The 12,162-nt window shown below is 41.4% G+C and overlaps 1 protein-coding gene across 5 annotated transcripts in view; it reads left to right on the top strand.

Annotated features, from left to right (window-relative positions):
• Positions 1-10,350, top strand: part of mib2 (MIB E3 ubiquitin protein ligase 2) — a 45,072-nt gene extending 34,722 nt beyond the window's left edge. For 4 of the 5 annotated variants that reach the window (XM_034086356.2, XM_034086355.1, XM_034086353.1 and 1 more), the window contains 6 exons: positions 1,775-1,901; positions 2,495-2,755; positions 5,778-5,956; positions 6,163-6,356; positions 6,890-6,955; positions 7,775-10,350. In XM_034086356.2, coding sequence (XP_033942247.1) covers positions 1,775-1,901; positions 2,495-2,755; positions 5,778-5,956; positions 6,163-6,356; positions 6,890-6,955; positions 7,775-8,037 — 1,090 coding nt within the window. In that variant the 3' untranslated portion in view covers positions 8,038-10,350. The remainder of the gene's footprint in view (positions 1-1,774; positions 1,902-2,494; positions 2,756-5,777; positions 5,957-6,162; positions 6,357-6,889; positions 6,956-7,774) is intronic. The other variant, XM_034086354.2, reaches the window with a different exon arrangement.
• Positions 10,351-12,162: the final 1,812 nt, after the last annotated feature.

Genomic DNA, 12,162 nt, shown 5'->3' with positions numbered 1-12,162 from the left:
CTTTTGATGTTTCAAATGAAGGTTATTGTGGTTATAGAACTATAATGTATGGTGCTGTAAGATTGAAACACTAATAGATATGTGTTGAAACAGAATCATTCTTAAGATGTTGAGTTTTGTTTCTATACATTTTGACTTAGATTTTTTGGGAAGTGTTTTGTAACAATCCTAGTCAACCACCACTGGCATCTAATTCTACAGATCCAATACTAATAATATGACTGTACCCTAATGTCTTACTGTAACCGAATAACCAGGTTTGAAAGAACAAAGAAGAGTCTGCGCAGAATTCAAATGTTGATTTAGTATTTATAATCATAGTTATTAATTAAGCTTTAAGGTGGAGTGACTTTTTCACTTTAAATAAGAGGTAGATAGTACTGTAGGTAGAACATTGTCATAGTTACAGTTACAACATTGTGCATAACAATTACTAAGAAGAGAGCCTTTTAAAATAACATTACATAATGAGAAGTTCTCAGGAACATTCACATTCAAGGTAAACAATTTGACTGAATATCTTAAATACTCGTGTATCATTTGCATGGAAAGTGTTTGCTTTTTCTATGGCTGGATTTGCTATTAAGAAGCTTGGATTGTTATTGCTCTGTGATAAGTTATGTGTTACTCATTGGGTATGAATAGCTTTGATGTTGTGCAAGCCAGTTACCGAGCAACGCCTTTACATTGTTTAGTTTTCTACATCACTAAGAGGTACATGTTATAATATGAATCTGGGAGTAGTGAGCATCCCTTGTGTTCTGTCCAACCGTCTGGAACAAAAAGCGACACCAGCGTCATCTTTTGACATCAGCATCACCAGTGTTTCAAAACAGTAGAAGCTCCGAAGCCTCCGTGGTGGCATGCCAGCTTCCTAGGTGCTCACTGAGCCCGTCAGCTTCAATTCCACACGTCATAAAGCAGGCCCAGCTTCAGAGCAGAGGACCACGGTGCTGCCCGGCCTCACACTGCAGCATCAGCCCGCTGCAGGAAACACAAGACAAGCTACTTCATCGAATATCGTCATCCCTGCTCAGTTTAAAGAGGACAGACTGCTATCTGACCAAACCAAATGAGCACCAACGCATGTTAAACATTTCCACATTGAGAGATGTAATCGTTTAATGTGTGTTGGCTGGGAATGTTTTTATGTGGTTCAATACTGGATATGATGATGGCAGGCTCAAAGGATAACAGTGATGTGCTATTTAAAGTTGAAAGCATGTGTAACTCTTGGGGTAGGGGGGGGGTAGTCGTGCATCAGGAGATCAGTTGGCTAAGTGAGAAGAGGCTGCCTGTTGTGCCTTAGTGTTCTCCTGTTAGATCGGCTTGTTAACACTTTAACAACAGCTAAATCTGTCCCAGATCGTGTCAAGTACACCGCGACACAGAATGATGTGAGATATTCTGAGAGCTGCAAACAGCCTGCAGTGTGTTCTCCACTATAATGGATCTATGCTCGTCGTCATGCTTGAATTGCAAAAAATTACAACTCTTCATCGAGGACTTTTTCTTGAACTCATACCTCAGATACTTAAATGAATCCACAGACCTTGTGAGCACTTTCATATTTCAGAACCCTTTTTTATTCTCCTTGGCACTCTTTCTGGTGAGAGCAACATTCAGCAATTTTTTTTAATTAGATGGTCCAGTAAAAAGCACTGTAGTTGGCAACTATCACAGACGTAAATGTTCTTTATTCAAGCTATGAGCCTTGAGGAGTGTTGTGCACTCTCCTTAATGAGTGTTGTTGTTGTTGTTGTCCCGGTTGCAGGGCCACAGAGAAGATCCTGGGCAGGGCGCGGCAGCTGGTGGACGTCAAGAAGGAGGACGGCTTCTCCGCGCTGCATCTGGCCGCACTCAACAACCACCGCGACGTCGCCAAGATCCTCGTCAAGGAGGTGAGCTGCAGCAGAGTCCTCTTTAATCTGATTGGATACTTTGCTTAACTGTGATCTTATTTGTATTTGTTTTTTAAGGACAATTTAAAGGTCACGACTTTTACGATTCGTTAAGATCAACTGGTGTTAGAGGCTTTAAGAGCAAATACTGGAAAGAGTACTGGCGTGATGAAGGGGAAAAGGACGTGATGAAGGGCAGAGTCAAGAGGGCCTTCTTAATGCATATCATACTAAACTTATTTTATTAGAAATTATGAAGTAAATGAAATAATATTATTTGAATGTGTCATAAATAGAAAAGTATGATTTTCTTAAAAGATTCTCTAAATATATATTAGTATATTAAGTCATAACAATTAAATATTATAGTATGTTATACAGATATAATAGTTTAATATGTGATAAATATATAAAGTATACTATGTAAATGAAATATAAAAGTATTGTATGTCATTGAAATGTGATAGTATTTGATGTAATTTCAATATAATAGTACAATATGGCGGTACAATTTGTAGCCACCATTATTTTCAACCTTTGAAATTTAAATAAAAAAGATGATATACATTTTTCCTCTCCTCCCTCTTCCACAGGGACGCTGCGACATCAACATCCGTAACAACCGGAACCAGACGGCGCTGCAGCTGGCGGTGACGCAGGGCCACACGGACCTGGTGCAGCTGCTGGTGTCCGAGGGCGCCGACGTCAACATGGAGGACGAGGACGGAGACACGGCCATGCACGTCGCCCTGCTGCGCCCGCAGCTGGCCAGCGTGATGCTCAGCCCCCCCGTGGGGACCAGCAGCACCGAGGAGCCCAGCGAGGGGTGCTCCTCCACATCGCTCTACTGCAGGGTGAGAACCACTCTTTGTTTTATGTAACTAATGTTTTATTATTTCTTTCTATATGAGCAACTAGATGTATGTATCTTTGGTCTAGCTGGTTTAGGGGAAAACTGTTATATTACTGAAAATACAGTATTTATACAAGAAATTATATATAAACCTAAAAAACGTAGTATTTACAATTGACTATTCGTCGCCCAAACTTGCTGTTGATATATCTGTCTACATTTACAGACCATAGCAAATAGTATTAGGCTGCGGCCACACGAGGACGAAAACGGTCGTTTGCGTTATTGTTTAGTGTCATATAGACCGTGCGGCCACACGAGGACGACCGAAGGTGGATAGAAGGCATACGCAGTGCTCTGGGGGGTCCAACGGCTCCGTGTGTACGCCCTATACGATCATTTTCTGATAATGATGAGTTATTATTCACATTACTCGAATAGAAAGAAGTTAAAATGTAACGACAGCAATCGAGTGATGCTTCACCTTTGAACTCTAGGTATTGTTGGGGCAGAATGAGCTGAAAAGAGACGACACAACTTTCAAAAGACCTGAAGGTTACACATACTTGAGACTGTTGAGGGTCTAACGACAAACTGAATAGGTGGTTGCTAAAGAGACAAAGCACAACAGATCAAACACTAAAGGAGTATGTGAAACATTAAAAGAGAAGTCAATATAGACTGAATGAAGGATAAACAGACACTACAAAGCGGGTAGATTAGGATAAGAGGTGGAAAAAAGGATTAATGCACTTTAGAGACTAAAAGGAGTGTACATAAAAGACTTAAGGGTTAAGAGCTGGCCTTATATTGAAGGAGAGAGGGAATAGTAAACAAAAACAGAGGGAAGGAATGTAAAGGTGTTAAGTAATTGTGTGCAGGGTCAATTTAGGATAAAGGAGTTAGTCGGCTTTAGCAGGCACACGGGGTGAATGTGTAAGAGAAGTCAGATGGGATCTCTCAAAGGTCTGGGTTAACTGAGGACACAAGAGAGAGGGGTTAACTGAGGAGAACGTCATTAAATACAAGTGGTATTAGTATGTAAGACAAAAGAGTTTGCTTTGTCCTGCTTTGTTTTATGGAGAAAAACAAACACAATTATTTTTTATAACCACAAGAATTTAAGCTATAAGGTCACGACTTTTACGATTCATTAAGATCACCTCGTCTCAGAGGCTTTAGAGCAACAACTGGCAAGAGACTGAGAACGATGGCGTGATGAAGGGAAGAGCAAGTGATGAGGGGCAGAGAGGCAAGAGGGCCCGCTCAGTGTTGCAATGTAGATTTGGCAAAGACGAGCTCTCGATAATACATTTCAATTTAGCAATACTGTGTACACACACCATGTCAGTCTCTCACTTTGATATGAACACACTTCATTAATCTGAGCCTCCCATGTGACTGCAGTCAACAACTAACTAGTATTGGCAGCGTTAATATGTATTAAGGCAAGCAAGCATAATGAATCATAAATGCAGCTAAACAAGCTCTAAATGAAAATAAGGTGTGCACGCCATTATGAATTGGAGTTTAGTAACATTAAACTGGGTTGAATAGATGTTTGCCTCTTGGGTTCAGCAGAACAAACTGTAAACACAACACTGACACACGATCGCCTTATAAAATCCCTATGGTGAATAATATCAGGTTATTAAGCTGCTTTAAATGCTTTACTTTTTTCAACAAATGTGTCTGATTGCTTTTTGGTGCTGAGCAGGTCCCGTACAGTGGGTACAGTACATCTCAGGATGTGAGTCATACAAGCCACTCAAATTCTGTGTCAAGCTAAAGTTAGCTCATTTTGTTTGTTAATCATAACCAGTTGGATATTTACATTTGAACCGGGATTATTGCCAAAAGTAAGACATGTAGCAAGAAAAAGGTAATGGTACGATTTACAAATGAACACCTTGTTTATGTTTTCTGAAGCTTAAATGCCACGACCAGTTCAACAGACCCTGGATATGTTTGAGTTAGCCGGTTTACCTAATCCAAAACAAACACGCTGTCGCTAAGCGGTCCTACGACGCTGGTTATCAACTCGGTAACTCAAGCCAGGGTTTCTCTGTCCGGTTGAGTGCGCGTTCACATGAAAGGGGCGGGGCTAGCAACATTTTCCTGAATGAAAAGTAAACTATAATATTAGACATATGAAGAAGTTATACTTTAAACATCCATGACTTAAACACTTGATCCAGGATGAAAGCTGCACCTGCAAGGTGAATACAGCTGGTAAAAGAAAAAGTGTTTGAATGCGTACATTAACAGGTTTATGATATCACTGCCCCGTCTAAGTGTCAACACCACTTTGCCAAAGGTATATTTTCTGTTATTGAAGGTTCAAATCTCTTAAACTTTCAACTAAAACAATTATTTTTTAAAAACCCATGACCAGTAGTGCAAACATGCTCACTAGATTTCAGGGTTGAGGAGTCTCTCCTGCAGCATTTTGCCGAGGCACCTCTCACAAAGTACATGACTGATGACAGTCTAAACTCTAATATCCCACCACCTCTTTAATTTCCTTCATGCTTGTCAGAGAGTTTACAATAACTCATTAAATATTCAAGATACCTTGGCTCCATGCGTTTCATACATCACTGTATTTGATATCATTGATCCAATAAAGGACGTCCTTTGCTGTTGACATGACCGCAAACACTGCAGCTGTTCTCAACACCCTGGGCATCTGCCAAAACAACACACACACACTTAATACACACACCCACACACCCATGAAGGTGGCTAGACTGAAGTGCCAGACAATGTTGGTCACTGTCAGCAGATGAATGATTGGGGAATTAGTTAGATTTAGGTTTATGGTTTGGCCTTAGCTGGCCTGTACTCGTTTAGTACAACTTCCCTTTTGTTGCTCACTAACAGCTGTGTCCTTGACTTAGTGCTCAAAGTATTCTTCTACCATGTACAGTTATTTTTCAGCCTTAGCAAGAAAGCGTTTCTAAAGCTCTGCCTCAAAAACTTCTTTTCCATCCTCTCTTCCCGTTGTCATCATGTATCCACAGCTGAGCGCTTCAGGTCTTCTGGGGACCACCGAGCTGAGTGTTGGTGCAGCCCTCGCTTGTTTTTTGGCGCAGGAAGGGGCCGACATCAACTACGCCAACCACAAGGGAAAGAGTCCCCTGGACCTGGTGGCAGACAGCACCATGATGCAGCTCATCAAGAGCTTCTCTGAGAAACACAGGTACACGTCAGGAAGAGAACAACAACACCTTTTTAGAAGTATTGTATGATTAATTCAAAGTAAGGCAGAAATCAGATTTTTGCAGAAATAGTTTGTTTTGTGGGAAAAGAAGCCTGTATTCATCGTCAACGACAGAATGAGCTCATAGACATAGTGAAGTTAAGATACATCTGTATGCGTTGTTATAGCTGTGTGTTGTCTGTCAGGTTGCAGCGTCTGCAAGCCATCACATGTGGTCAGGGTCTGAGCAGCGCCAGCCTGCGGCGGGTCCACACCACGCCCAACACCATGACCAACCTGGTTCTTCCCAACCTGCCGGGGCCCAGTGAATGCCTCATCTGCTCCGAGCTGTCTCTGCTGGTTCTCTTCTGCCCCTGCCAGCACAGCGTGGCCTGTGAAGGTGGGTTACGTTAATGGCAGCAGGGCCGCGGCTATCAATAGGCAGATAACTGACTTGTGTGTTCAAAGAAAACATACTACCGTACTTTTCGGACTATAAGCCGCGACTTTTTTCCCCATTTTGTTGTACAGCTAACGGCCACTAGGGAACCTCCTACATCTATGGATTTTACAGGTAAAATTAACCATCTTTAACACTATGGGCTCTATGACCGCTCCGCGCCCGCCACCTCTAAGCGGCGGGCTCCAGCAGGAAAAGCTGGAGGCCGGAAAAGAGTGAGACAGGTAGCGCGCCAAAGTAAAAGTGGAACCGAGAGACAGAACGAGAGCAAGGCAGACGGACAATTTAGCTGCTGCGGCTTATATGCAGGTGCGCTTTATAGTCCGAAAAGTACGGTAAATGGCTTTCCTTAAGAAAACTTTGTATATATATTATTTTCTGCTTTACTGTCTATCTTGGATGTTAAATAATGTGGTGCTTTACGTGTTGTAATTTATTTGTATCTCCTGCTGACCTGCATCTTCTCCAAACAGAATGCGCCCATCGAATGAAGAAATGCATCAAATGCCAAGTCACAATCACCAAGAAAATTAGACAAGGTAATGAGAATCCTGTCTCCTCTAACCCTCCTCTTTCATCTTAGATGTGTAAGATAATAAAAGGTGAATGAAATTATGGAAGATTTTTGTTGTAAAAGTCTTCTTTATATACTCCTATTCTGGACAAAAATATTCTATATTATTCCTTGGCTTACAGCATTGTTTTGAATGGTGTAAATGATTATCTGCATAATGTTTTAATGCCTTGATCACCAGTCGTCAGTGAGAGGCAGCTTTGGATGGTAGATGAAAGCACCCGTGTCGAGGACGAGCCACCAATACAATTGTCTGGCATTTTGAGTCATGCTCATGTGACCTTGTTATCGTTGCTGCAGTCGCACAGTGACATGACACAGTGACATGACGGGACAGCCTGCACAGATTTATAAATGTAACTTCTGTTAGAAAACAATATGACATCACCATTTATTTAGCCAATACTCTTATCCAAAGCAACTTATAATAGGTGCATCTACTGTAACAGTGGTGATACAAATACACAGTACAATAGCATTCCATGAGTCAAACCAGTGTATGTGCGACTGCACTGGCTCTAAAAGGCCAACGCCTAGCCACAAGTGCTTTAAACTGAAGTGAGCATTTGTTTTGATTCATTATTGGCCAAGGTGCAGACTGAACAGGTTGTGTTTTCAGTATCTAATGGAAGATGTGTTTCTGCAGTCCTGATATCAATGTTCCCCAATGTTAAAGCCAGGATACATGTACAGTAGCTAACAGGCGTGTTTTTTCAAAGTGCACAATAACCTACAGTTATTTTCCAAATCTGTAAACTTCCTCGCTCTGCCATCCCCCATATTGACCCCCCCTCTTCCCCCACAGACCAAACGGAGGTGGGCTGCAGCCCCGGGACGGAGAACTCGGAGCAGCACAACCTGCTGGAGCAGCTGCAGTCCCGCTACCGGCAGATGGAGGAGCGCATCACCTGCCCCATCTGCATCGACAACCACATCAAGCTGGTCTTCCAGTGCGGACACGCCTCCTGCATCGACTGCAGCGCCGCGCTCAAGACCTGCCCCATCTGCCGGCAGACCATCCGCGAGCGCATCCAGCTGTTCGTCTGAGTGACCAACCACAGAGGGGAGAGAGTGGGAAACCAGTGACCCGTGTCTGCTTGTCGCACCCTCCTGCTCACCCTCCTGCTCACCCCTCTCTCCCCCCCCCCCCCCCCCGATTGAACACTTACTCCGCCTGTAGGTTGCTTCTCCATAAGAGACACTGCTGAGAGTCCGTTCTTTGTTACATTCTGAGTAGTTTCCCTCTCAGATCATTTTTCGGCGTCAGAACTGATTGTTCCGCCAAAACCCGACGGGAAGCAGACGTCGTGAGGCCATGCTGACAATTTTCTGTACTTTAATTGGTTAGCCATGAGAAAAATGTCCCCCCCCTCCCCCTCCCCCTCCTTTACCTCTTCCTTTCCCCGCCCTGTCTCTACCTCCAGTAATCTGTCCTATCTTTGCTGCTTTAAGTGGATGTCTGTTACCCATCATCCTCTCTGGCTGTCTGGCCTCCCTTTTGTTTACAAGGCTGCGCTGACTCAGTCCCCGTCTCCTCGTGAATTATGTTTGCTCTCATTTGTACCATCTCTTAATAATCAGTGTTAGTCTCTGCAGAGGGAGTTGGTATAACTAAAGGCTCTCTATATAGTCCCCCGACCACTCGCCTGTATGCAAGGGGAAATACACACTATATATGCATGAATATATGCATATTGTAAAGCTGAAAATGACTGTCGTCATGGGTGATTTGTCGTCGTCGTAGCTTTTATTTCTCTCTGGTTACATTTGTGGTTTTTAATGTACCGATCAGTACAGGCTTTTATTTATGTGTGAAAGGTGGTATTTCTTAGTAATGTCTTTTTCTTTGCAGTCGGTGTTTGCTTGGCAAAAATGTTCCTTTTCTTTGGGTTTCTACTGAACTTCACCCCAAGCCTATGTCCTCTACTCAGGGTATCAAATCATTGAAAGCACTTGTGATATCCATAACAGGTCAAAGAGCCCCCCCTCCCAATCCCCCACACACATTGTTACAGAGCTGCAGATGTGTACCAGATCATTTCAGTGGACGGTCACTGAAAGAAAAAGGTCATTAATAAAACCAACAAAGTTGTGCATAGTGATTCCAATTCACTAAAGCATCAGTTTATTTCTCATTAGTAAAATGAATGTTTGCAGAAAGGCAACAATTGTCTTCAAATAGAAAAGAAAGTTCCTGAAGCTTCCCGGTCAGCTTTGAAGCATTGTGTTAGTGTCTGTTATCTGACTGGCGTCGTGAGCAGCCAGCAGCAGTGACTCTGTTCAGTTATTTATCCCTGACATGTAAGATTTAGAATCCGACGGGCAGAAACGTGACATTGTTGTGTTGCACCTCGAGTTCCCGCCTCCCCTCCGCACGGAGTCATTTGAGCAGAAACCCTCTCTCCTCTGGAGTTTTGGATTGTACATCACCTTCGTCCTTTCTAATGTTTTGGTGTGTTTTCTTGAAGGGCTTATGCATATAAGAAAAAAAAAACGTGTCTATTTTAATTTTCTATAATAAACATCCGGAGACAGGACGTTTTTTTTGTCTTCATTAGATCCCTCATTTTTGGGAGAGCCAATGTTAAAGATGTACATTTGAATGTCGGGGAAGAAAAATGTATCCTGTCTAACTCTGCCTTTTTTTATGTGTAAAGAAAAAAGAAGGAGCCGGAGAGACGTGTTAACCGCACATTTTACTTTGAGGAAAGAACTTTTACATCTGTGCCAAATCGCATGAGGATGTGCATGGGCATGCACGCCCAAATTTATCTAGACGCACTATGCTAGATGCCTCCAAACTCAAGGGAGGGTTCAATTATTCCAGCAGTGTGAAGTAAACCTAAGGCAAACAATAATATTTAATTTAATTCAAAATAAAAAGTGTTGCTCACTGATGTTAGAGCTAACGGTGTTAGCATCCTGACTTTAGCCGTCATGACGAGTGATGCTCACGTCCAAAATGTTACCAGTCTCATATTGTTTGGAGCTTTCTACAAGTATATATATTTATATTTTGTGAGACATTACCAATCAAAGGGACAAGTTTCGTAAAGGAAATTGCGACATTTTAAGGATCGTCCATTGGTGTTCTAAGTTGATGGGTTTACACGCAAAGGCAATAATGTTTTAGAGAAGCAGTGATGTTTGAGTTCTTTATTTTTCTCCCCTTAAGGAGGTCGCTGAGAGGGCGGGAAACCATTTCTGTATAAAACACTATCACATGTTACTATTGGTGTACAGTTCAGCTCTTGGAGTTCTGATGTTGGCCTTACTGTCCGTTCCTCCTCTGTTGATGTTTTTTCAGTTGTATTCTGTACAAAAATATTTTGCAATAAATATGGAACTGTTTTCTAAGGACTTCGTGTTGATGACATGTTTTTATAATTATTTAGCTTTTTACAGGATGTTCGCAAGTGACATTTTGAAAGTGACTTAAATGTAGCACCATTGCAGATCAAATCTTCGAGACCTGAGTTTTACTTTTCTATCGCTCTTAAACTCTTCCTTGAAAATGTTTGAGTTTTAGACTTTTTTTTGTGTCATGTGGCGTGAATCAGATGCAGAGAGATTTTAGATCTTGAAATACAAGTCTGCCAATATATTTAAAACCAAGAAATGTTTTAGATCTTTATTTTACTGGGAAAAGATAAACAAGTTGTAAGATATTTTAAGTCTCCTAAGAAGTGTCCTGTGGCATGTGATGATTACTATAAATAATAAAGTAAAACCATTACACTTTGCTCTATAGGGAGTTGGGGAAAGAAAGACACACTTTCTGAATGCCCAGAAGCATGAATATGAATGTAAAAAGATTAACTTGAATTAATCCCCCCCCCCCCCGAGTTCAGGTAAACAAGGTGAACAGGTTGTGTATGCTACCTGGTCTCTCTGCACGTATCCAGTTAAATGTGCTGTGTGCCACTTCTTAGTCCTAATTGTCTAACAGCTCACATGACTTTATGACTCAGCGCTTTACCAATGCCGTCCTCTCTGAAGACAGCATGACAGATTTGAGCAGGGGGCGTCCCATAGCGCCACTACAATCTATCAACAGATTGTGCTTTATAAGTTTGCTTTATATGTCAACGTTTTTCCAAGGTAAAACGACATTTCAGTATAGCTTAGACCTCATTCCTTGTATAAAAATAAATATTAAAAAACACAAGTATGCAGATTTATGAGTTTACCCTTTTCACTATCATTATAAGCAATTGTCTGTTTTTATAGTCCAATATAAGACTAATCATTAAATGTTACATACACAATAATCCATTATCACTGTCTTAAAGTCCTTTTCATTATACAATGGCACTGTTCTAAATGCATCCCCTTTTAGTGGCATTTGTATTCTGACTTTGTATTGGAAGTATTTATTTTAATACTTACAATTTCACAAAGAATTAAATCAGCTCCTTTGAAAAAAAAAGGAAGATATTTCTAAACTTAACAAAAGTGATGTTGCCAGGTAAGACAGTCCTCTCTTAAATCCACTTCGTGTGTCAGAGCAGTAGAGCTTGCATTGAAAGGATGTGATGAGAGCACCATCTAGTGGTTTCATGAAACAAAAGTGAAACACGTGATTTCCTGTTGTGTTGACTTGCAAAAAACACAATGATGGGAATATCTTTTTGTTATGAAGGGTTGTCCATTTTGTAGCATAATTATGACATGATTTATATTTATACTTTTTTCTTAAGTGCAATGTAAAGTGAGTGACAACAGCTCCTCAGGTATCCTACAGGGGGCGCACTGGCTCACCAATCTGCTCTATGAATGTGTGCTGAGGCGGCCTCATTTCCCTTGTACACATGTATCAACATTTACTGCCCTCCTGCTCATTGCTTTCACATTAAGACTGACAGGCTTTGGATCATTTCAACGATTCATCTCACATGCAGAACACACCCTTAGCACGTGGAAAAGCCAGATTAGGAAGACGTGTTTCACTGTAGATGATTCACACATAATAACATTTAAAAAAGTCATTTAGAAACCTTTTGGAAATGTAGGAAAATGTGCATCGACCTTTTTTTCCTGATGAATACTCTCTTTATGTTAAATATGAAGCTACAGTCAGAAGCAAGTGAGCTTAGTTTAAGCATCTTTTATGCACAAAAACAAAAAAACACAGTCTCTCCTAAAACCACAACCTGTCTATATCTTGAATGT

This window comes from Pseudochaenichthys georgianus, chromosome 7 (assembly GCF_902827115.2).
Source record: "Pseudochaenichthys georgianus chromosome 7, fPseGeo1.2, whole genome shotgun sequence".
NCBI lineage: Eukaryota > Metazoa > Chordata > Actinopteri > Perciformes > Channichthyidae > Pseudochaenichthys > Pseudochaenichthys georgianus.
The sequence above is the reverse complement of the archived record's forward strand: the minus strand, read 5'-3'. Positions and strand labels throughout refer to the sequence as shown.